Source organism: Diabrotica virgifera, chromosome 3 (assembly GCF_917563875.1).
Source record: "Diabrotica virgifera virgifera chromosome 3, PGI_DIABVI_V3a".
In the NCBI taxonomy this organism is placed as follows: Eukaryota; Metazoa; Arthropoda; class Insecta; order Coleoptera; family Chrysomelidae; genus Diabrotica; species Diabrotica virgifera.
The window spans coordinates 265536624-265563534 of record NC_065445.1 but is presented as its reverse complement, the minus strand read 5'-3'; the positions used below and the strand labels follow the sequence as shown (position 1 = coordinate 265563534).

Sequence of the window (26911 nt, the reverse complement as noted above, 5' to 3'; positions counted from 1 at the left end):
TATTAATATTGTAACTTAAAAATAAAAAATTGTGCGCCTCTTGTATCAACAAAATAAAACTACGTCAATCATTAAGAAATAACAATATTTGTCTTTGAAATTTTATAGTCGTTTCTGATCGTATTTACAATTAGAAAGTTTTTAATCAAAATTAATGAACATACTTCTTAATTGTATAGTGCAACAGTGAGCTTAATGTTGAACGTTGACGGGAATGAATTTGTTAAAATGTTCGGAATCTCACTGAACCGACTAAATGAGCAATGTATCAGCTATTTTTATCCGCTGGATAGCTTCAATGTGTTGGCAGAAAAATTTCATTGTGAGTAGTTTAGTGTATGGTTACGCAATATTTTGACTTCATTAACTAGGTTTGTTCCACCTCGACTTTCTGAACTCTTTTACACACTTTATACAAAGAAAATCTCGAATATTAATTCCCGTCCTGTTAATTGTAAATGAACTGATTTCAGTAAAACTAATAATATTTTTCTCTCTACTCAGCTTACTGCTGAGCTCAGCAAATACTAATTATGATGAGGTTCCTCTTCTTGGCTTTAAGAAGACTCATTTTAACGGCATATGTTGAAAAAATCGCGTTCGAGTCTGAATAGTGATCATTTTAAACTCCGCAGGTGGTATGTACAAAGGTTTGCTACCCATTTCATAGCATTAACGATACAATAATGAAAAAAAAAACGTTTGAAAAAACTGTTAGGTGTTTTATTGCTGCATTATTCATTGCAATATAGTTCCAGTCGTTGAAGTTTCTGTCACCTCAATTATTAACACTTACTATCATCATTGGCATCACAGTTCTTTGTGAGCCAAAGCCTTCTTCGGAATCATCCTCCAGTTACCCTGTCTTTGGCAACTCTTCTCCGTTCTCCAATAGATTTTAAATTGTCCTCTAAGTTGTCTTGATACCTAACTACCGTAATGAGTTTTACAACTTCAGGTTCCTCTAAACTTTTATACAACTCAAAATTGCAACGACTGCGCCACCAACCTTCCTCTTTTATTCATCCAAATATTCTTCTTAGGATTTTTGGCGCGAAACTTGTAACGGGTAGCTCTTTCAGGACGACCGACTCAGTAAAACACAGGTTAAAAAATAAAGTAAATGGGTCATTCCATTTCAAATCACTCAATTTTGGAGCAAAAAAAATTTTGGACCTCCGATTTGTCTGAAAATTGGTATATAGCTTCTGCGGGACGTAAAAATAAGATATTTAAGGTCAAAAAATCTTCTTCTTTTTTTTTCAAAATGTTATTTTATGCGATTTTACAGTGATTTGGTGTTTATTTATACAAATTTGCATTTTCTATCGTAAAGTATCAATGGAAAACATAATATTTTAATAGAACGGACTCAAAAATGTCATTATGTGGCATTATAACAAGTTACTTTGATTTAAAACAAGCTTTTGATCAAATTTAATAGTGTAAAAAATGTCAAAATACCGTTTTTTACATTTTTCTCCATTCCCAAAATACATCATAATCGATTCGGCTGAAAATTTTCCCACAGATAGACAAAACATAGGACTTTAAGTGGTGAGAAGGATTTGAATTATATTACAATACCAAAAAAGTTACATGCAATATTATAGTCAAAAATATAGGCGTCTACTGTAAGTACAATTAACTCGAAAATATCGACCTTACGACAAAAATTGTTAAAAAGAAATTGTAATAATTGTAAATACGATTTATTTGGAACAATTTCAGTTCCTACCATTTTTGTCGAAAAGTTAAAAATGGCGGAGATATTGAGCAAAACAGTTCTCCTTTAAAATCAAGATGGCGGCTAACGTAACGGAGGAATTCATTCGTGATTTTAAATTTAGGCTACTATTGACTCCTCTAAAGATCAGAAAAATAAAATTTTGGGCAGCTCGGCATTCAATTTCAAATGCTATCCCGACTGGACTAATATATACTTTTGAGTCTGATATTACTGCATGTAACTTTTTTGGTATTGTAATATAATTTAAATCCTTCTAACCACTATAAGTCCTATCTTTTGGCTATCTGTGGGCAAATTTTCAGCCAAATCGATGATGATGTATTTTGGGAATGGAGGAAAATGTAAAAAACGGTATTTTGACGTTTTTTACACTATAAAATTTGATAAAAAACTTGTTTTGATTCAAAATAACTTGTTATAATGCCATATAATGACATTTTTGAGTCGTTTCTATTAAAATATTATGTTTTTCATTGATACTTTACGACAGAAAATGCAAATTTGTTTAAATAAACACCAAATCACTGTAAAATCGCATAAAATAACATTTTGAGAAAAAAGAAGAAGAAGATTTTTTGACCTTAAATATCTTATTTTTACGTCCCGCAGAAGCTATATACCAATTTTCAGGCAAATCGGAGATCCAAAATTTTTTGCCTGAGTGATTTGACATGGAATGTACCAAATATATTTAAGATAATTATATACAGTTTAAAACAAATAAAATAAAATATAATTTCATCTTCTGCAAAGGAAAAACAATATTAAACTTTATTACAGTCATCCGATCATAATAGCAACATTCAAATCAAATGATACGATAAACAGCACAATATATACAATAACAATCTCGCTACGTTAAATCAACATAGCCATATACGGAGACACCGCATTTCACTTCAATGCGGCACGGCTGAACAGCGACACGCAGTCGCTCGTTCCTCGCGACTATGGTGGACGCCACTTCATCACGGTGGCATCCGCCTAGGCACAGTTCCACCTCAAGATACGGTGCATCTCTGCCAATCGAGCCATTGCTAGTTCAACACGCTAGCAACGACTGATTTTCTCATTCTCCTGGCTCGTCTTAAATATGCTCTCGATGCCCTCTCCTTCGGTTTCCGCCAGCGCAGCGGTGCTATGAAGAAGGAATGCGCCAACACGGTCACTCCTCCGGTCGTCTCTGGTAGATCAGCTGATCGCTTGTCGTGGTATCATATCGTTACAAACGTTTAAGCAGTTCTCGTCCCTTATGTGTAAGTCACCACGTTTCTGTCCCATATGTTGGCACTGATCTTATTAGTGTTTTATAGACTGTCACTTTAATTTTTCTAAGTAGTTTTGAGGCCGTCTGTCTCCGCGAGATATAGTATCACTTGGCAAGCAATATTCTTCCTTTAATTTCTTCGCTGACGTTGTTATCTTTAATCAACAGCGAGCACTAGGTATATTAAGATATACACACCTTCCAGTCCTAAATCGTCAACTATTATTCTTCTAGGTGTCCGGCTTGACCTTTTGGTCGTTTGGGCATTTATATTTAGAGTCATTCTCTGTGTAGATGTCCTTAACGACCGGAATGCATTGGTCATCTCATCTGTATATCCAACCACTTATACGGATTTGTTAAATATAGTGCAATTTATGTTAATCTGGAGCTCTCGAATTACCTTTTCTGAAGCAAGGTTAAATAAAAGACATGACAGTCCATTTTTTCAATGGACGAGTCTTGAAAGATCGAATTATAAACACTTAACCACCCAAATAACCATGGTTTATTTTTTACTGAAGGAATGTCCAACTTCCAATCGTTTTACTGTTGGGAGGAGTTATGCCTGGTTGCACCAACGTATCTTAAGCTTAAGACGTGCCTTAGCTGAGCTGGGCTAAGCTGGAGCTTAAGATTTGTTGGTGCAACCAGGCATTAGTGTCTCAAGACAAAATTGTCATTTGCGGAATCTCATCATAATTCTTGTTTGCATTATGTACTCAGGCAAATAAATAAATGAACCGAGGTTATTAATACTAACTCAACAAGCAAATGGTAATATTTTGAAGATATGAGTAATAAAACTATGTTTAAGTGCAAATAATAAATGAAGGATCTTTTTTTACATTATTTTACATAACCATTTGATATTTCAGGGGTTTACATAACCTCAAAATTATATTAGTAGTAGTATACATCGTATGTACAAATAGCCAACACCCCCCCCCCCCCCAACTATTCACTGAACTATAAAACTACTACGTTTTTAGGTAACTGATCTAAGGTAATACCTACCACATTGTTTTTGTGTTTCTATAGCGCAATCGTTCAAAATGGCGAACGGGCGCCATTACGCAAAATTATGTTAATTAGAATAATATGGCAAGTAATAATTCATTTGACAAGTCTTGTGTCCTTCAGTAAGTTATGTAGTAGATTTTTTGTCATTCTGTTTGAATAATGTTCAATTGTGACAATTAACTAGCAATTCTTAAACTTCTATGAAAAAAAAATTGAGCAGTTACCCATTCTGATAAAATTAATTTGTGCATTTATCGACATCTGTCAAAAATACTTTACTATTATATTGTCATGGCGTATTATATTGACATTGTAAGAAAAATGTCGAAGATATGTTTTGGCAGATGTCAAAATTTTATAAGGATGCAAGAAACTGAACGAATAATGTGGTGTCCAAAAGTTTTGTTTATACAGTCGTCATGTTAAAAAAGTGCAACAGAATCGATCAAATGTCTAAGAACATATTGAGTGACACTTCAAAATATTCTACAAAATGTCGCCCGTCGTCCATATTGAATGATTACGTCACAAAATCTTTTTTTAATGCGTTAGGTCAGTTAACCAAAAATTTATTGATTGGTTTTATTGTTTAAAGATAGTTTTGGAAGGGGAATTGGGGTGTGCAGTTTGTGTAAAAGAGAATCTCATAGAGTTCTTGAAACTCTGCAAAACTTTCTAGATCTCGTTAAATATTATGTTTTACTGAAAAAAATCTATGAATCTTCTTTGGAATCATTTACAGACAAATCTCTATACGAAAAGATTTGCATCTGCTTCTTTGTTTTGTGATATTACTGTAATTTATTAGTTGATAGCAATCAGAAAATTTATGAAAAGTGTACTTAGGTATGTTAACAAAATGTTATTTCTGTGTGATGCTATATTTTAGTTTTGTCTACATTATTACTAACTTTGAAAGCAGGACTTCAGTTGACATTCTAAAATTTTAAATGAAAAGTGACTGTGACAATAATATTAGGAAAATATATTCTACCTTACAAAATAATTGTTTTATTTGGTTATTAATAGAAATAATTACAGAGAAAGAAATAGAAAAGGGACTAAAAACAATAAAAGTCCGGAAACAACAGAAATATCGGCTGAAATTGGTAAAAGCATTAGGAAAAAAGCTACATAACGAGGTACATAACATGAAAAGCATATGGAGGGTAGACTATAACGAGGATGTGTCCAATACACAAAAAAGGGGCCAAAATGCAATGTGAAAACTACAGACGTATGGCTTTGCTAGAAATAGTTTACAAAATATTCACACAAAGTATAGGTAATAAACTAAATCAATACACGGAGAAGATATTGAGCGAATATCAGGCAGGATTTAGACATAGTAGCTCGATGACAGACCAAGTATTTGCTCTAAAAAAATCCAGAATCTGTTCTACGAACATGAAACAGTAGTGGAATACATACAGGGTGGTTGATTAGTGGGGTAAAGCTTAATAGATCCGCTATAGTAATAGATAGCAATAAAAGTTAATAACAAACATTTTAGCCACCTTTGAGCTTCACATTACAAAATTAGTTAAAATGTTACAGGGTGTTCGATAACACTGTGGCAGATCAAACTTATGTTTTTTTAAATGGAACACCCTATATTTTATTTTAAATTCGAAATCCTGTTAACTTCTTTATTACAAAAATATAAAGATTTGTTATGTTATACAGGGTATTTACAAAATTATAACCAATTTTATATGAAAATCGTAACAAGTTCAACTTCCTGTATAAATAAAAATAAGCAAAACAGCAATGGTTTATTAATGCCATATTTTTTAACGTATTGTCAAAATTTTCAAGAATGGTCGATATTGCTAATTTTCTTTATATCAAATACAGGGTGAGTCAAAACGCAAGTACATTATTTTCTTAGTAATTTTAAATGGAACACCCTGTATTTTATATCACCATTGAAAAGTACCATTACCGTACTTTAATTTTTAGATGACATTCCCTATGTCTAAATTTATTAGTTTTCGAGATATTTTCATTTTTCAATGGACCAGTAGCGTGGCCACCCAAATCACCAGAATTTAATAAACTGGACTGATTTTTTTGGGGTTACGTTAATAATGAAGTTTATAAAATACCTCCAACAACAAGGGATGAGATGAAAAATAGAATACAAAGTGTATTTCGATGTGTTAATTTGCAAATGCTCCGTAGAGTAAGTAGCTCATTCAATGATCGTTTTTAGGCGTGCATAAATGTGTTAGGAGATAATTTTGAACACCTTATGTAATTAAATATTAAAAATATTTTATTAAAAGTAGCTTCTAATTTTTTCAAACATGTTTTTTTGCAAAATGTATTACTGATAAATTATGTTTCGTTCTTTATTATTTGTTACATTGTTACATTTACATACAAAAGTAGTGTTTAATTGTCTTCACAAAATGTTGTATTTTGTGTTTGTGTGTTTTTTTGTAAAATTTATTACTAATAATTTTCTTTGTTTATTCGTTGCATTTACATAAAAAGATAGTTTTTAATTGTTTCAAAAATGTTGCATGTTGTGGTTGTGTTTTTGTTTGTAAAATGTATTACTAATAAATTCTTTTTATTTCTTTATTTGCTACAGTGTCACATTGATTACCGGATTGATAATCGGTAATCGTCAATTGTCAATTCAGGCATGGCTTACTTAAAATTTAGATACATAAATTTAAACACCTAAAATAATTTTCTCTGAAAAATGAAAATATCTCGAAAACTAATAAATTTGGGCATGGGGAATGTTATATAAAAATTAAAGTACGGTAATGTTACTTTTCAATAATGACATAAAATACAGGGTGTTCCATTTAACATTACTGAGAAAATAATGTACTTGCGTTTTGACTCACCCTGTATTTGATATACAGAAAATTAGCAATGTCAATAATTCCTGAAAATTTTGACAATAAATAAAAAAATATGGCATTAATAAACCATTGCTGTTGTGCTTATTTTTATTTATAAAGGGAGTTGAACTTGTTACGATTTTCATACAAAATTGGTTATAACTTTGTAAATACCCTGTATAACATTACAAACCTTTATATTTTTGTGATGGAGAAGTTAACAGGATTTCGAATATAAAATAAAATATAGGGTGTTCCATTAAAAAAAACACAAGTTTGGTCTGCCACTGTGTTATCGGTAACATTCTAACTAATTTTGTAATGTGGAGCTCAAAGGTGGCTAAAATTTTTGTTATTAACTTTTATTCCTATCTATTACTATAGCGGAGCTATTGAGCTTTACCCCACTAATCAATCACCCTGTATATACAGGGTGAGTTTTTAGTGCGGGATCGGTTGATAATTCCATAATGGTATCTCTCTCTTCAATCCTGACCCCCCGGAGGGAGTGTAGTGGTCGACGTGATGTGTATTGTCCGTCTCCAAAGATCTCTGTCTCTGGTCATTTCTTTTAACTCATGGTCTTTTGCATATTCCTGTAATCTGATCGATCCATCTTGTTGGGGATCTTCCTCGTGATCTTCGGCCTTCCACCTTTCCTTGTATAATGAGCCTTTCCATGTTTTCTGTGTTGGCTCTCATAACATGTCCAAAGTATTTTAATTGTTGGAGATGGACTTTACTGGAGAGCCATAATGGTATAGAATATCGAAAAAAGTTATTAAGAAAAAATGTAGGCAATGAAAATATGTTCATTTCTACAGGGTGATCAATAACTGCGTGGTATATCAAACATATAATTTTTTAAATGGGACACCCTGTATATTTTTTCATATTTATATTTCTCTCATAACTCTTGTTCATATAATATAGGGTTTTGCATTACTATACAGAGTATTTAACAAGTTTTGACCATTTTTATTTCGAAATCCCTGTGAGATTAACACCATGTATATAAAGAAATAATTCATAAATAATAATTTGTTTTATATAATGAGATAAACAATATACTGTAGTTTTTAAATTAAGTTTAATTGAAATCATTGACGAATATTTGTATACAGGGTGAACTACAAAACCAAATTACGATTTTCTCAATTTTTTTAAATGGATCACCCTATATTTTATTTTTAAAAACATTATATTTATGATACTCTTTAATTTTTATATAGCATTCCCTATACTGAAACTCATTACTTTCCGAGATATTTTTAGTTTTCTTCAAATATCGGGAATACATTCAAATTTTTATTCAATAAATAACTAACACAAAATATAAACCATAACAATATGCAGTAAATGTACCAATAAATTTGATATTAAGAAATTATCATATTTCCCTAATATACAAGAATCGTAAAATTCATACAAATAAAAATTTATTTACATACAAATAACTTACACAAAACATAAATCAAGCCAATATACAACTGATGTAACAGTTTTTAGATTGTTATATCAACAGTATTCTAAGCCAAGAAGTGTTTAGTGAAACATTCAATTTTATAAGCACTTGTAAACTACAGAAACTTACGATTTTTTCATTTTTTACATAGATTAGCCTATATTTTATTTGTTAGGAATGTTGTATTTATGATACTCGTTCATGTTTATATAGCATCTCCTATACCTTCCTATCTCCTATACCTTCCTTATTAGATTCTGAGATATTTTTAGTTTTCTTTATTTGCCGGGAATACATTCAATTTTTATAAGTAAAAATAATTTAACAAATAAGTATTGTGCAATAAAATATTTGCATTCAATAAATAACTAACAAAATACATAAACCATAACAATGTTTAATGAATGTACCAATGAATGTGATGTTAAAGATATAAGCATATATAAGTCTAAAGTAAATGTTGAAAATGCCCACCTTCAACGTCTATGCAATTTTGTAACCGATATTCAAATGGCCGAGCCACATTTCTTAACATTTTTGTAAGTCAATATTATTAAATGCTCCACCTATTCTTTTGTTCATATCATCAGGCGTTGTTGGATGCTTCTGGTATACAAGTTTTTTTTATATAGCCCTAGATGAAAAAATCAATTTTGGAAGAACTGGAGCAACGTCGTCGTGTAAAAACCTCAACCGTCAAAAAAATGTGGGCCAATCACATAATCGCCAACAATAGCATCTTAAACATTTATAAATCACCTAGTTCGACTATGAGTGTTAACCAAGTAGGGATTTCTTGATGCATAGTAATGAAAAATAGTATGAGAATTATATTATTAATAACTGCGCGCCACAATCTGCAATTAGGAATGTGTTACTGAAAACTTCTTGGCTTAGAATACTGTTGATATAACAATCTAAAAACTCTTACATCAGTTGTATATTGTTCTGATTTATGTTTTGTGTGAGCTGTTTATTAAACAAACATAATCTTGTTATATTATTATACACAAAACATATTTTTTTTGTAGGAATTTTACGATTCTTGTATATTAGGGAAATATGATAATTTCTTAATATCACATTTATTGGTACATTTACTGCATATTGTTATGGTTTATATTTTGTGTTAGTTATTTATTGAATAAAAATAATTTTGTATAATTATCGCTCAATACTAACTTATTTCTACTAGAAAAACTGAATGTATTCGCGATATTTGAAGAAAACTAAAAATATCTCAAAAAGTAATGAGTTTAAGTATAGGGAATGCTATATAAAAATGAAAGAGTATCATAAATATAATGTTTTAAAAAAATAAAATATAGGGTGATCCATTTAAAAAAATTGAGAAAATCGTAATTTGGTTTTGTAGTTCACCCTGTATACAAATATTCGTCAATGATTTCAATTAAACTTCATTTAAAAACTACAGTATATTGTTTATCTCATTATATAAAACAAATTATTATTTATGAATTACTTCTTTATATACATGGTGTTAATCTCACAGGGATTTCGAAATAAAAATGGTCATAACTTGTTAAATACTCTGTATAGTAAAGCAAAACCCTATATTATATGAACAAGAATTATGAGAGAAATATAAATATGAAAAAATATATAGGGTGTCCCATTTAAAAAATTATATGTTTGATATACCACGCAGTTATTGATCACCCTGTAGAAATGAACATATTTTCCAAGCCTGGAGAATATCATTGCCTACATTTTTTCTTAATAACTTTTTTAGATATTCTATACCATTATTGAATTATCGACCGATCCCGCACTAAAAACTCACCCTGTATGTCTATAAGTGACAGACACTGACAGAGTTTAAATATCTAGGCATCACACTATCTAGCTACGGAAAGCTCGAAACAGAAGTCGAAGATCAAGTGAATAGAGCAAACAGAGCCGTAGCCTGCCTGAATGAAACAATATGGAGAAATAAAAATATCTGAAAAGAAATGCAAGGCAGAATTTACAAAACAGTCATCGGACCAATAATGACATACGCGGCAGAAACACAACCTGATACAAAAAGAGTGCCAGAAACAGCAGAGATGAAAACACTTCGAAAAATCTATGGTAAGACACTATGGGGTAGAGCTAGAAGTACAGATAAACGACGGAGATGCAAGGTGGATAACATCAATAACTGGGTAAGAAGCAGAAGAATAAATGGAATGACCACATAAGCCGAATGACAACAAATAGAGTAGTAAGGACAGCGAGAGCCGGTTCCCCAATAGGAAGACTATCAGTGGGAAGACCACGAAAACGATGGAATGACAACTTAATTGAGGCACATTGAAAATCAGACATAGTCATGTCTACACAAAAAGAAGAAAAAGAAGAGAAGAAGCGTTTTCATGGAAGTCCTTATGCAGGCTTCTAACAAGTAGGAAAATACACAAATTTTGTAAAATTGCTAAAACAGGTTGATTTTTATTCCAAAGGGATTATTTTTTAACGATATAGATATGTCATTTGTCAACCCTCTCCCATCCAGTTCCTCAAGCCTTCAATTTTAAATAGGCAGGGGCGTAACAGAGGCCCCCGCAGCATGAAGCTTGCGGGGGGCCCCATCTTGTCGTCTACTATATGTAAAAATGTGTTATTGATATATTATTTTACGCATGCATACGCAACGTTTTTAAGCAGTGCCTGGAAATCTTCAAAAATTTCCCTCGATTCGATTTACCAAAGAATGCAGAAAAGCGTCCAATAAAATTCGCTTACTCTAAAAACGTTATCGGTGACTAGGTGGGCATCCCGATTTTAAACTCTGCTTGGTGTAAAGCAGGACTACATGAAAATTTTAAAAACACTGTCTAAAATAATATTAACTACCACAGATCGTGAGTAGAGAATGACAACTAATAATTAAAAAAGTAAAATTGAACAGTTTGAATTTGTCTTAGCATCTATTTTACAAAATAGTAGTACTTTTACATAACTCTAAAGAATTTTTTGTCAAATCTTTAGGTAAAACGATACGTCATTTTGCAAGAATCCAAAGATTTTGCTACTAATTGTGACTTTCCCTGTACTTTTAAAATCAAAAGGTTAAAGGTTTGGTAGAGTTAAGAAATAGTTTGATGAATTATTACATAATCAAGGTACTTATCTCAAACCCTGAAGAAATATAATATATAGAGTAGGCGTGTTTTTCGGAAATCTCGATGTAGCCATTGAACAAATTCAAGCTGGATTTATAAGTATGTACAAAGTGAACAACGATATTAAAGTCTTACATCTTAGAAGTGGATATCTTTTCAAATCGGATTCAGAAGTTTTTGCAGGAGCCAGTAAATTAGTTGCTGCGTACCCGTCAGATTTAACTAATGAGTTTTTGGAGCAACTGAATTTTGTTAAAAAATCATTAAGGACACAGTTGGAATCAGCGAACTCAATTTATGATGCAGCCAAAATTATTCTTATAGATTTTCATTGCATTAGTGCTTGCATCTTGCGTACCAGAAGTGTGTCATGCGTACACCTTGTTTTCAACTTTACTTGTTATGACCGCTAGTTCAGAGATATATATTTCTAAACTTAAATTAATAAAACCATATCTTCGTAGTACAATGTCAGAAGCACGATTATCTTCTCTAGCGCCTATAAGTATTGAAAACGAAGTTTTCAAGAAAAGACAGCAAATACAAAATAAGTGAGTGATGTGATTGTTCATGGGTATCCTTTCATTTTTCCGACTGTATATTCGCTGATACATAATAGTGCACAAAGAAATTTGTTCATCTCATCGAATAATACTATGTAATAATGTAATAATTTAAAGAGTGTAAGCGCAAAATTTCGGACTAATGCTTTTTAAATGCATTCATTTTTTTAATCCTGAGAAAACTAATAAAATTTTTAAAAAGTTTAAACGCAGAAAAAAGATTACATTATTACCGAGGGCTGAAAGTTACTTAGAATAAACAAAAAGTTTCTTTTGAATGGGATATTTGAAATTAAAAATCATACTAAACATTCTCTTTTTTTTCACCCCTGTAACTTATTAAACATTATAGAAGTTTTCAGGGTTCATATGTAATCTTTCATTCTGAGTCTAAATTTTTCAAAAATACTTACTAGTTTTCTCAGGAATCGAAAAAAATGAAGTTGAAAAGCATTGGCACGAAATTTTGCGCCTAGGCTCTCAATTTTTGTTCCATTTTATTCTATACCAATAAAGATCAAAAATATAAGTTTTTATAAACAGTGCATAAATACACTAACACATATACATACATGTACATACAATACGTTTTTGTTACACAAGTCGCATTTAGTAATTATTTAAAGGGGGCCCCATTTCCTATTCTGCGGGGGGGGGCCCGACGGAGTTTGTTACGCCACTGTAAATAGGCAATAGACCATCTATGGCAGATCATTAGGCATGTATATTACTGGGGAATTCAAGCATACATAATTTTCTTTTGACGATCAGCGTATGATTTCCTCGTCACAGCCTCCTTTGGCTGTAATGACGGACCCGAGATAATTGAACCAGCTGACCACTTTGATGTCAGCAATACTTTTGGAATATAGATGTCATCATGGGTATTATACAAATAAATAAAAGCTTTCATTTTTTGTTTTTTTATTTAAAAAATATAAATGTTCCTATATAAAAAGGTACATAAGATAACAAACAAAATAAATAACTGAATATTACAAAAACAGTATAAAGCTTCCTAAATAACAAGTACGGTCGTGCCAAATCTAATGCCAACAATAATTCAACCAATAAAGAACATTTACACTGAAACATTTTAAAATAACAAATTAAATTTGCTTCTTCTCAATACTCAATCTAACTATACAATTTTAATGATCTTTTACACATTTTTTCTTTCACTGACTGGGTTTTTAGGAATTATCTAATCATTACATACACAGCCCTAATGTACTAAATTTATTATTTACATGGATCATAGATATATATTTCGTAGACCATAGGTATGGTAACACAGAAGTACTGAAAAGCAAAGTATATACTAATACTCCAGGGAAATAAGGCAAAAATATACCATGTTCGGGACACAGGAGCCAGGTTGCAAATGGGTTTTTTGGATACTATATACCTAATACATTATACATACAAAAATGCCCGTCACAGTTCGGACGAGAAATTTAGTTATTAACAAATAAGTGTCAAAAATGGCAGTTTTTTCGTTTAAATCGCTACGGGTAAAAATAGGGTAATTAAATATCTTATCTATACTATTATTCTTTTAGTAGATGAGCCAAGGTTTAAAATGGCAGTTTTTGTATTTCGGTTTGATCATTTGTTGCTTCAGAAATTGCAAAATAAGACTAAAATTTCAAAAATAAAAAAATTGCTATAACTTTTGTGAAAATGACCTTAAGACTTTCATATTGCAAAAAAAGTTGAGACCAACTTGAGAAAATAGTAATGTAATAGCAATTCTGTGAAAACCACGTGAAAGAAGAAAAGTCATGTTTTCAAAGTACCTATTTTAAAAAAATCATTAAAAAATCATTTTTATCATTCCGAAAACATTTTACTAAAGTAGGGTCATTTTTAGTTCATAAACAATTTGAATAACTTTGTTAATATTGACTGTAGATTAAAACTACTTTGGGACTTGGAAAGCTGGTATTTTTATACGAATTTAAAAAAAAAAACACTTTTTGCCTAGGTTAATTTACAGTCAAAGTTAGCCACTTTTTTTATTTAATTGATAGCTACTTTGTTTATAACAATTAAGCAACCCAACTAGCGCCATTTTGAAGTTGAAGGTATATGGTTTATGTGTAAAAGGTTGGGTAAACTTTAAACTTCAACAGAGTTGTTAATAAAGGTTTAAAAATAACGTTCTAACGAAATCGATTTGTGGTCGGTGGAAATGAATTATTAAAATCCGTGCACTCAAAAAATAAAACTGATTCTTCAAACATATGCTGCGATTAATATCTCCAGAGCTTGTTGATGGATTTTGATCATAATTTTTTTAAAATGTATGTACTCGTAGTCTTGTAGAGTACGTTATGTACGTAAATGTTAGGGGGAGTTCCCCTTATCACTCAGGGATATGAAAAATAGATTACGACCGATTCTAAGACCTACCGAATATACATATATAATTTCATATAAATCGGTCAAGCTGTCTCGGAGGAGTATGACAACTAACACTGTGACAGGAGAATTTTATAGATGCAAATATATAGATGGGTATTAACACATAGGGGTTGGTGATGGAAAAGTGTAAATTAAGTAAAAACCTGTTCTCAGTCCCATAGGATATACTTGTAAAATTTCATAAAAATAGGCCAATCCGTTTCGGAGTAGTATGGTAACTAACACTGTTACAGGAGAATTTGAAGTAACTGGGAATTAAATAATAAAAGTGGCTAACTTTGACCGTAATTAACATAGGCGAAAAGATTTTTTTTTTGAAAATTTGTGTAAAAATACCAGCTTTTGAAATTCCAAGGTAAATTTACTCTACAGTCAATATTAACAAAGCTATTCCAATTGTTTTCAAGCCAAAAATGACTCTACTTTAGTAAAATGTTTTCGTAGTGACAAAAATTACTTTTTAATGATTTTTTTCAATAATTTGAAAACAACACTATTGTTATTTCATGTGGTTTTCACAGAATTTCTATATAATTATTATTTTCTGAACAATAACATTACAAAAAAAAAGCTCTTTGGGATAAACAAATTGAATAAAATTAAAATCAATTGACGAATCGTCTTAAAATTTTTTGTGCAGTATATGGACTCTTTGACTCAACTTTTTGTGAAATATAAAGTCGTAAAGTCACTTTCGCGAAAGTTATAGCCAATTTTTTATTTTCGAAATTTTAGTTTTATTTTGCAATTTTCGAAGCAACAAATGATCGGACCAAAATTTAAAAACTGCCGTTTTAAACATGGGCTCATCTACTAAAAGAAGAATACTATAAATAAGATATTTAATTATCCTATTTTTACCTGTAGCTGTTTAAACGAAAAAACTGCCATTTTTGACCCTTATTTGTTAATAACTAAAATTCTCGTCCGAACTGTGACGGGAATTTTTGTATTTATAATGTATTAGGTATATAGTACCCAAAAAAACCCATTTGCAACCTGGCTGTTCAAGTGTCCCGACAAAAACCTTATTTCCCTGGAGTATAAGGAGTCGAACCGTTTTCGTGCCTTTCGTTATTCACTCCTATTGTGCTCTACCCAACGATTTATAATCCATCGACGAGGTGGATGAATGGAGCTCAATATTGTTATAACCTTGTTAGAGGTAATATACAAAGTGCTCGCCATACTAATCAAAAAACGACTAGAAATATACAGTATGTCCCTGTAAGTTGTATCCATATGGAAAACTTTTTTATTATTAATTTTACGAAAAAAAGTTACTCTTCATGAAAAGCTCTGCATGGTCCAAAGCCTAAGATCAGATATCAAATTTTATGAATATTATACGAGGTGTGTCAAAAAATATGAATTCCGCTCAAGAGTAAAGTAGCTTTATTTTTCAAAATATTGAAAATTGTTATTAAGAAAAGTTGTTTGGAATCAAGAACTATATTCTAGTATGCAACTACATTCTTCTAATTAAAAAAAAGTTTTGAAAATGTTTCTTAAATTATTATGGATAACCAACATTATATTCAGTTATGTCAATTAAAATAAGTCTTTTATTACTAATGTTACGAAAAAAGTTATTCTTTATAAAGTGTTCTTCATTGTCTAAAACCTGAAATATAACCACCTTATATCAAATTTTATCAATTTTATAGGAGGTATGTCAAAAAATATGAGTTTCGCTCAAGAGTAAAACACCTTTATTTTTCACAATATCGAAAATTGTTATTATGAAAAGCTGTTTAGAAATAAAAATTATGTATTGATATGTAATTACATCCTTCTAATTGAAATATTCTGAACTATAAAGGTACTTTACTTTTGATCTAAATTTATCCATTTTGACAAACCTCGTATAAAATTGATCAAATTTGATATAAGATGGTTGTATTTTAGGTTTTAGACCATGCAGAACTTTTTATTAAGAATCACTTTTTTTCGTAAAATTAATAATAAAAGAGTTATCAGAATTAAAATAACTGAAAATAATGTTGGTTTCCCATAATTTTTCAAAAAAAAATTTTTTTCAATTAGAAAGGTGTAATTGCATATTAGACTATAGTTCTTAATTCCAAACAAATTTTCATAATGGCAATTTTCAATATTGTAAAAAATAAAGCTACTTTACTCTTGAGCGAAATTCATATTTTTTGACACTCCTCGTATAATATTCATAAAATTTGATATCTGATGGTTGAATCTTAGGTTTTGGATCATGCAAGCTTTTTATAAAGAATAAAAAAAATTTCGTAAAATTAATAATAAAAAAGTTTTCCATATGGATACAACTTACAGGGACATACTGTATATTTGGAGAAGAATCTAGGAGAATACCAGGGAGGATTTCACAAGGGAAGATCAACAACCGATCAATTTTTATGTTTAAACAAATCCTGATCAATTATTATGAATACATTTCAGCTCGAGTACTTTTCGTTGATAACAAGGCCGCCTACGATACAATAGAAAGAAACAAATTAAGAGAAACGTTAAAAGAATTCCAAGCACCAGACAAAACAGTAAGATAGGTAAAAATGACAATTGGAAAAACCATTTGTGCTGTGATAGTCCATGTGGTGAGACCGCTCCCGTCTAAAAAAAATTTCTGATTCGGTTTCTTTGTGGATTTCTATTCAAAAATGTCCCCTTTAAACAAATCTGAAGGGCGCCAGGCGGAATTTTTGTGCAGAAATTGTTTAAACAATGTTTTTAAACAAATACAAAAGATTAAATTTTTTGCCCTGGAACATATATTTTTAGGTTTCTTGGGTTGGTCTAAACAAGAAAGATATCTTGTAATTTTTCTTTAAAATTGATAGTTTTCGAGTTATAGGCGATTTAAAATCTGAAAAATGCGAAAATACGCATTTTCGAGACTTAAAAATTCATATTTAAATTAGTATTTTTGAGGTTGCCAGATACTTAAATTGAAGATTAAACATTCCGCTTCAAGATTCTGAAGAGTGATAGCGTCTAACCTTAATTTATACCGTTGTTTTTTAATTGTTAAATATGCGTGTTCATCCGATTTTTTTGCCGGTGCGGCGCGCTCTCTTTCAAAAATCTCCTATTTTCCTCCGAAAAATATTTTTTCTAGATTCTTTGGGATATTCTAAATAAAATAAGTTTCTTGACATTTTTCTCAAAAGTTAATAGTTTTAAAGTTATAAGCGATTTAAAATCCGAAAAATGACAAAAAACGCATTTTTGGATTTTAAATCGCTTATAACTTTAAAACTGTTAACTTTTGAGAAAAATGTCAAGAAACTTATTTTACTTAGAATATCCCAAAGAATCTAGAAAAAATATCTTTCGGAGGAAAATTGGAGATTTTTGAAATAGAGCGCGCCGCACCGGCAAAAAATCGGATGGAGATGCATATTTAACAATTAAAAAACAACGCTTTAAATTAAGGTTAGACATAATCACTCTTCAGAATCTTGAAGCTGAATGTTTAAACTTCAATTTAAGTATCTGGCAACCTCAAAAATACTAATTTAAATATGAGTTTTTAGGCCTCGAAAATGCGTATTTTCGCATTTTTCAGATTTTAAATCGCCTATAACTCGAAAACTATCAATTTTTGAGAACATTTACAAGATACCTTTCTTGTTTAGAATGACCCCCAAAACTTAAAAATATATTTTCCGGAGCAAAAAAACGTGATCTTTTGTATTTGTTTAAAAAATTTGTTTAAACAATTTCTGCCCAAAAATTCCGCCCGGCACCCTTCAGATTTGTTTAAAGGGGACATTTTTGAATAGGAATCCACAAAAAAACCGAATCAGAAATTTTTCCAGACGGGAGCGGTCTCACCACATGGACTATGAAATGCAATGAGAGAGTCTCAGAAGAATTTGAATCAAAAAAAGTGTTCGCCAAGGTGACCCGTTGTCTACCTTGCTATTTAATATAGTTATAAAAAAAATATCTTCCGGTACTCTTTTCTACAAAGAGCACCAATGCTTAGCGTACCTTGTTGATGTAGTTCTCATTGCAAGAAATGGAAAATAAATGGCAAGTATAGCAAAAAACTGATTCGGGAAACCTCTAAAATGGGAATGAAAGTTAATATTAATAAATCCAAGTACATGAAAATCTCCAGCAAAAAATGAATAAACAACAGGGATTCCTTTAAATTAGAGATTGAGGATGAATTAGTTGTAGAATTTGGGAAGGTGAACGAATATAATATTATTGACCAGACATGTAAGGAAGAAACTTAAATCAATCTGAGACAAACCAAGAGGATGTGCTGGGGCACAAAAATAAGAGTATACAAAACTATAGTTAGACCCACAATGCTATGGTGCTTCTTAGAGGCTTTTTACAGTGCGTCACAAGTGACAGAAAAAAGATACGTCCGTGATTATACACATCTATAACATTTTTTCTAGTTGTTGATAGTTGGCGCTATAATCGGAAAAAATGATTTACCTATTACATATCTATACGAATATGAAAATTATTCGAATTATTAATATACGAATATGCCAAATATGAAAAGATTATTGCAATTAAACCCTTTTATTTGTAATTTGTTATAAAAACAAATCAATCGTGTTTATTGCATTTATAAAAATGTATGGTCTTTGATTTGTATACTCGTCTAAATTGTACAGTTTGCAGTCGTATAGATAATAGGTAAATCATTTTTTTATTATAGCGCCATCTATCAACAACTAGAATAAATGTTATAAATGAGTATAATCACGGACGTACCTTTTTTCTGTCACTTCCAACTTATGCGTTAAAAAGAATCGAAAAACTATGACGCACTGAAAGAAGTCTCTGAGAAAAATTATATACTCTGCCGAGACATGGACTATGAACAGAGCCATATAGAACAGATTGGAAGCATGGGAAACACATGTACTTCGCAGAATATTTGGTGGAAAAGTAGTAGAGGGAGAATGCAGAAGACGAATTAATGTAAAAGTGTACCAATTGTATGCTAACACTCCAATAACAAAAATAGCGAAAAAACGTAGACTAGAATGGCTCGAACATTTTAGGTAGAGAATGCAAGGTAATAGACAAGTCAAGACTATTGGATGGAGAGTATCTGAGGGCAACAAAAGAGAGAAAGACCAGTGATGGAACATGTCAGAGATATGGAAATCAGATATTGGAAGCTGATGGCTAAGAAGAGAAAAGGATGGAAATTATTCATCCAACAATGGGCCTAAAAGGCCAGTTAACGCTCATACATACATGTCAAATAATTACCCCCTTCCCTGGAGAGGGACAAATTAGGATGTAAAAATATACCTAGACTTCTTTAAAAAATACCAAAACCTTTCATGTACTTTTAGCAGCCATTACTAATGTCGATGATTACATGACGATTAAAAAAATATATATTAACATTAAAAAGCTACTAATTCTTTTTTTATATTCTCTACAGTTTCCATTAAATAATGACAAAAAAATACTTAATTCTAAATTCTAAATACTCTCAAATGAAACAAGTTATGTAAATAATTATTGAAATGACTAGACGATTTACTTATCTATAAAATGATATGACTTTGTGGTTATTCAAGGAATTGGCATTTCGACGTTTATACTTCTTATCTTTAGTTCTCTTGTCCGATCCTCAGGGCAGTTTCTTCGCTAAATCTTTCTTATTTCTCAAGTACTTACAATCATCGATAGCAAATCTAAAACAAATTGCAAATAATTTTTACAAAGTTGACACGATTAAAATATCGTTTTGTTAATAGACGGAGAGGCAGCGCCGAAAAATCTCTCTGAATTTACCAAAGCTAGTTTTTTCACTGTTGATTACTGTGATTGTGTAGAGAAACATACTGCGGTCGGTCAAGCGAAACGTAGAACAGGGGTTACTGAGAGGGTATCAAAGTTGCTTTCCTACGAAGGTAATGCAATCAATTTACTAAGGCTGAAAATCAGTACACACATTCTAAATTGAATATAAATAAAAGTTGTTATACTCGGTCAGCTGTGTGACGGGACAGAGCTGGTCAGTCGGCCCCAGTGAATGTACCGGGTGTCCCAATAAGAATGGCGCTCGGCCATATCTCAGGAACCGTTTTTAGTACAGCTTTGGGAAAAAAAATTTTATAAGAAAAGTTGCCTCGAGAAAAGCCTGGAAATTATTTTCATAATTGTAAGTCCACCGCTAGAGGGCGTAATTGAATATCAAAAATTAAAAAATCGAAATTTTACAAAATTTACCTAATGAAAGGGCACTGGAAATCCGATTATCGTATTCTTTATAAAATTCTGCGCATATTTTATTTCACAAGTTTAAGTCTACCTGTGCAAATAAGAGGTGGAGGTGAGTGGGAACTTTGTTATGAAAAAATCGCTGTAAGTCCGGTTCTGCTTAATCGATTTTTGCAAATTTGGTCTTGTTGAAAACAACTCTTTTTCGTCAATGTAATAGTTATAATTTGGAAACAGCCTATTACGTAATATGCCGGCTAGGAGGCGCTATTTATTTTCTTTTTAGAAATCTAGTTTTCTTTGCAAAATATTAAATACAAGTATGTATTTTTTTCCTGTATTACAAAATTAGACCCAATTAGCAACAGAATACCGAAAACCGCATGTCTATACCTTTTTTCTATCTCGAGATATCTTAAGAAACGTGTAAATTTTAAACATAACTGTTGCTGTCATATAAGTGGAAATATATAGAAGCAAGCAGTGTGCTATGGAAAAAAACAAGGAAATTTTTTTCAGATGTCACCGTTTATAATAAATCAAAACAAAATATGAAAAACTCTACTACTGGAGTGACGTCTTTGGGGATATTTCATTGCATATATTCTAGCCGCAACAGTTGCATTTCTTATGCATTCAAAGAATGTGGCTATCATGTCAAATGCTTCTTAGTTTGTAAGAATCATCTTGAATTTCACTCTGTATAAATTTTATATAAAATTTAATAGAAACAAACCGCAACAAACCATCAATGCACAAATTTTTATGTTTTACTGATTTGACACATGATGATTTCTTGAAGTTAATACTTCTAATAGTTCTATTTTTTCCATAGCACACTACTTGTTTCCACTTTGACTTCCTTAACTTAGTTTACCGGTGACAATAACAGTTATGTATTTATCTTAGTTGGGAATAGGATAATTGATATTAAAGTATAATGAAATAAAAATTAAAAATTTGTGTAGAAAATCTGACGTTTTTACATTTTCTACAATTCATCGAGAGAAAAGCAAATACGCAAAGGCAACAATTCATAAAAATTTACATATTAACGCTATTTTTTTGGTATTATTTTAAGTATTAAAATTAGTGTAATATTTAAATAAAAACAAAATTAAACTGTTTAAAATATATTTATTTCGTTAAAATCATAATAATAGAAGTATAATTTCTTACTCGCGTACAAAGTACACACATTCTTTTTTTGTTATATGTTATAGTGTTATTTGTCTTATTGTTGTTTTGATTCATTATATACGGTGACATCTGGACAATGCTCCTTTGATTTTTCTCATAGCACATTACGTGCTTCTATATATTTCCACTTATATGACAGCAACAGTTATGTTTAAAATTTACACGTTTCTTAAGATATCTCGAGATAGAAAAAAGGTATCGACATGCGGTTTTCGGTATTCTGTTGCTAATTTGGTCTAATTTTGTAATACAGGAAAAAAAATACATACTTGTATTTAATATTTTCCAAAGAAAACTAGATTTCTAAAAAAAAAATAAATAGCGCCTTCTAGCCGGCATATTACGTAATAGGCTGTTTCCAAATTGTAACTACTACATTGACGAAAAAGAACTGTTTTCAACAAGACCAATTTTGTAAAAATCGATTAGGCAGAACCGGACTTACAGCGATTTTTTCATCACAAGGTTCCCACTCACCCCCACCTCTTATTTGCACAGGTAGACTTAAACTAAGAAGGCATTAGGCAAATTTTGTAAAATTTCAAATTTTTAATTTTTGATATTCAATTACGCCCTCTAGCGGTGGACTTACAATTATGAAAATAATTTCCAGGCTTTTCTCGAGGCAACTTTTGTTATAAAATTTTTTTTCCCAAAGCTGTAGGATAAACGGTTCCTGAGATATGGCCGAGAGCCATTCTTATTGGGACACCCGGTACAGGGTTATTCACTATATTTTGACCCCCCTATAAACTGCTTTATTTAGAAAATAAGAAAAAAATGTAAAATACAAAAGTTACTTGATTTTTAAATTATGATTTTTTGACATATATATCGTACTAGTGACGTCATCCATTTAGGCGTGATGACGTAATCGACTATCTTTTTAAATGGGAATAGGGGTCGAGTGCTAGCTCATTTGAAAGGTTATTCAATTCCCTATTCAGTAATATAAACATTAACATGATTAATTATACAGGTTGTCCAAAAAAAATTTTTAATTAAATTAATTGACACAAAAAGAAGAGTGTACTTTACTTCTGTTAGAAAACAGAAATAAAAGTTTATTGCACAACTAAACATTGATTTTTGCTTAAATTCAATGTTCAAACTGCCAAGAGGCAGATGGGTGGCAGCTTGAACATTGAATTTAAGTGAAAAGTATTATTTATTTGTTTTGCTATAGAGGGTTGTATTTTTGCATAATTTGCTATAGAGGGTTCTCTGTAATATTGGTATAACTCGTGATTGAACTTTATTCTCCATATACCGTTATCGCAGTATCCTCCTTAATATCTTTCTTTCAAAAGTATTATTAAGGTTTATTGTCTTTTCAGTCATGATCCATGTTTCTACACCATATGTTGCTATTGGTCATATGATGGTTTTATATATTTTAAACTTACCTTCCCTATGTATGTCTTTGGATCCAAACAACTACGACAGAGAAGTATGCTTTGTTAGCAAGCATTATCCGTTTAAGTATTTCTTCCTCCTCGCTGCCATTCTCAGTTATCTGTACATCCAAGTATATGAGCTGTTCTAACTACTTCTATATTAGCGTCTTCTATTGTTAAATTCTGCACGTTTCGTTGGTTCCTTGCTTGTATTAGGGCTTTAGTTCAGCTTACTCACGCCAGTTAATAATATCAAACGTATACTTGCTAAATACCTATTAATAAACTTGATTATTTCATTCATAGAGATTCTGACCAATAGAAAGCCACAGAAATAAAAATTACAGTGACAATTTTTTTCGATAATTTCCCGTCGTCAAGTATATTACGTCAGATGCCCTTCATTGCTACGCAAAAATACATTCAGTGACATTAATGACAATTAATGTTTTACAACTTGTCACAGAGAACACCGAAAAACGGGTTTAGCAAATATTCAGGTGAAGATATCAATAAAATATTAGTTAAAATCATTTAAAAAGACAGTTTTATTCATGAAATAATCATACCGAATTACTCTCGAGCTCGTAAAAATTATCGATTTGTTTTGCACTCGTGACACTTTGACAAAAATTAAAACTGTCAAAGTGTCACTCGGGATACAAATTGATAATTTTAGAGCTCCCCTGTAATTACTACTGATAATGTATTATACATACCCATATACAAAAACGATGAGAGGTGCTGTAGATAAATGCCACAATGCGTGGTAATCGACTGTAAAATATATTGGAGGCCTATCGATTAATTCCAGCAGTAGAACAAGACCGGATATCGCTACATAAATGGCACATTTCCATACATACTTGTGACTCGAACGATTATAAAAACACCAAACAAACCAACAAAGTGCCGTAAAAGTACCTGAAAAAAAATATATATCAAAATCTTTATATCTAAAAATAAAACACTGAAAGCTTTTGTTTTCTATACTTCCACAAAATTTATTATAACTATGTGACTACAGCTGTTTCGGCAGAGTGCCTTTCTCAAGTGATTTAGTTTACTATGTGTTTGCCTCTTTAAAGTCTTTAACTGAAGAGGTTGAGGAGTGGGGAGCTGTTTGTCTCGAGTTGGTCATTCAGAATTATATCTGTATTTTTGAAGTTATACTTCTTTACGATCGAGAGTGAAATTTTATAATTCCCTGGCGCATGCGCAGACAGACAGTATGTAGTTCGTTTCTAATCTTTCAAATTATGTATGTATCAGCACAAATAACTCATTAACCTTCGGAGTACGGAGATTATTTGACTTACTTAGATTACGATGATGGGTCAAGCGTGACCCATTCTCATTTTATTTATAAGAACGTTTTAAATAGTCAGTATTATTAAAGAGTATCTTTAATTCAACAAAAAACAAACAAAATCCTAAATTATTGTATTTAAATTTTTTAAGATGGTTACCCATGGGCATATTATACTAGTTCGCTCCGGCGGCCAGATTTTAATACCTTACAGAAAACGGGCATAGGTAAATTTGCTCAGGCCATATATTTGAATACAGTGGAACCTCGATAAGTCGGATTAATCGAGGCTGCGGCCGATCCGAGTTATCGAGAATCCGAGTTAGCCGGAGAATATGGTAAAAATTAATAAAACACGGTATACTTATAGATAAACTCCATTATAATTGGAAAAACATGAAATACATAAAATAATCACAATACATCTAAATTACGTACAGTTGTATACAGTATTGTTTATTTCTTGGTAAAAAACTTAGAGTGAAAAAATGTTTGTTTTGTCTGATGAAAATCGGTTCGGGTTAGCCGGACTTCCGGGTTATCGGAGGCCGACTTATCGGGGTTCCACTGTACGTATACCCGTAAACAGAGACGGCTGCGAATTACGTGTACCTACAAACATATTGAAAATATTCTTCGAAATCCGAAGACCGGGTCAGGACTGACCCGGCATCATAGATGTTACGTAGAGGAAAAAGTGTAATTTGCATGTTCACGAATTATATACTAAAAAATAGATTGAAACAAATAAGGAGAACTTACGATTAATCGGATTTGTAAAAAAAATATTTCATTAAATATTAAGGAATAAGTGATTTTCGGGTCACGCTTGACCCAGTCTTCGTACTCCGAAGGTTAAAAGAATATATTGTAGAAGGTTAAAAGAATATGTTGTGTTTTTAGTAAATGTATTATTTATTATAATTTTTGTGTCTTTCGATTTGTCTTCCTCGGGAATAAAATATTTTATAATAATAGTAAGTATATTTACTATCAATTTCAAAGTATTTTTATACTTCACTGGGTCTATTAAATTTGTCAGTATGTATGAGAAATCTTGTAACCTGTCAAAGCAAAGGGAGTATAGCTCAGTGGTAGAGCGTTCGTCCGGAGATCGAGAGGTCCCCGGATCAAATCCGTGTGTTATCTAACTTTTTTTTTATTTTTGGTAGATATTGTTTTAATAAAAATTTTTGGAAAGTAGTAAGTAAAAATTAGTTTAATCTTTAAATAAAATACAAATAACCTGTTGAAAGTATATTTATTTCGTTGAAATCATATAATAGAAGTATAACTACTTACGTGCGTACAAAGTACACACACATTATTTTTTTTTTAATTTATTAATTTCCATAGATTCTAATAAAGATAGCTTACGGTCTCTATTTTGAATATGCAGAATTTGAAACTCTTCATTAAAAGAATAATTATGATCTAGACTAGAAGGTGAAGTGCGTATGTAGAAGTGTCTGTTTTTCTATTGTTGACAGCTCTTTTGTGTTCTGCTATCCGTCTGTCAAAGGTTCTGCCAGTTTGACCGATGTAAGCTTTTGGACAGTCACCACAAGTTAGTTTGTAGACACCACTCTGTAGTTGTTTTCTCTTTCGGCTCTTATTGTTCTTAATATATTTGCTCAAGTTGTTGTTAGTTCTAAAAGCTGGTGTTATTACAGTGGAACCCCGATAAGTCGGCCCCCGATAACCCGGAAATCCGGCTAACCCGGATCGATTTTCATCAGACAAAATAAACATTTTTCAGTTTGACTAAGTTTTGTACCAAGAAGTCAACAATACTGTATACAACTGTACGTAATTTAGATGTATTGTCCATATCGTATTTCACGTCTTCGTAATTATAATGGAGTTTTTCTATAAGTATACAGTATTTTATTAATGTTTACCATATTCTCCGGGTAAGCCGGATTTTCGATAACCCGGATCGGTCGCGGTCCCGATTAATCCGACTTATCGAGGTTCTACTGTACTTTCTTTTTTATGTATCTGGCTATTTTTGTTGTTATCTTGCCAGTATTAAAAATATAGACCAAATTATAGGCCAAATTTAAAATATAGACAATGTGATGACGAGAATTTTCGAAGAATGGTTCAATTTTCGAACTTCTTCTTCTTCCTCTTTATCAGCAATTCTGCTTATTCATTGGCGGATTGATACCCCTATGGAAGGTTGTCGCTCCATCTTTTACTTCTTCTACCGATTGGTGATTGATCTCTTGCTATTTTGACCATACCAGTCTCCCCCATTCTGTTTAGGTGGTTATTCCATTTTTTTATTTAGTTTCCATTCTTATATACTGTT

The 26911-nt window shown here is 31.3% G+C and overlaps 1 protein-coding gene across 2 annotated transcripts in view; it reads right to left on the bottom strand.

The window, feature by feature from the left end:
- Positions 1-12964: 12964 nt before the first annotated feature.
- LOC114325832 (post-GPI attachment to proteins factor 3) overlaps positions 12965-26911 on the bottom strand; it is a 29445-nt gene continuing 15498 nt past the window's right edge. For both annotated transcript variants that reach the window (XM_028273964.2, XM_028273972.2), the window contains 2 exons: positions 24005-24209; positions 12965-20159 (listed from right to left, as the gene is read on the bottom strand). In XM_028273964.2, coding sequence (XP_028129765.1) covers positions 20096-20159; positions 24005-24209 — 269 coding nt within the window. In that variant the 3' untranslated portion in view covers positions 12965-20095. The remainder of the gene's footprint in view (positions 20160-24004; positions 24210-26911) is intronic.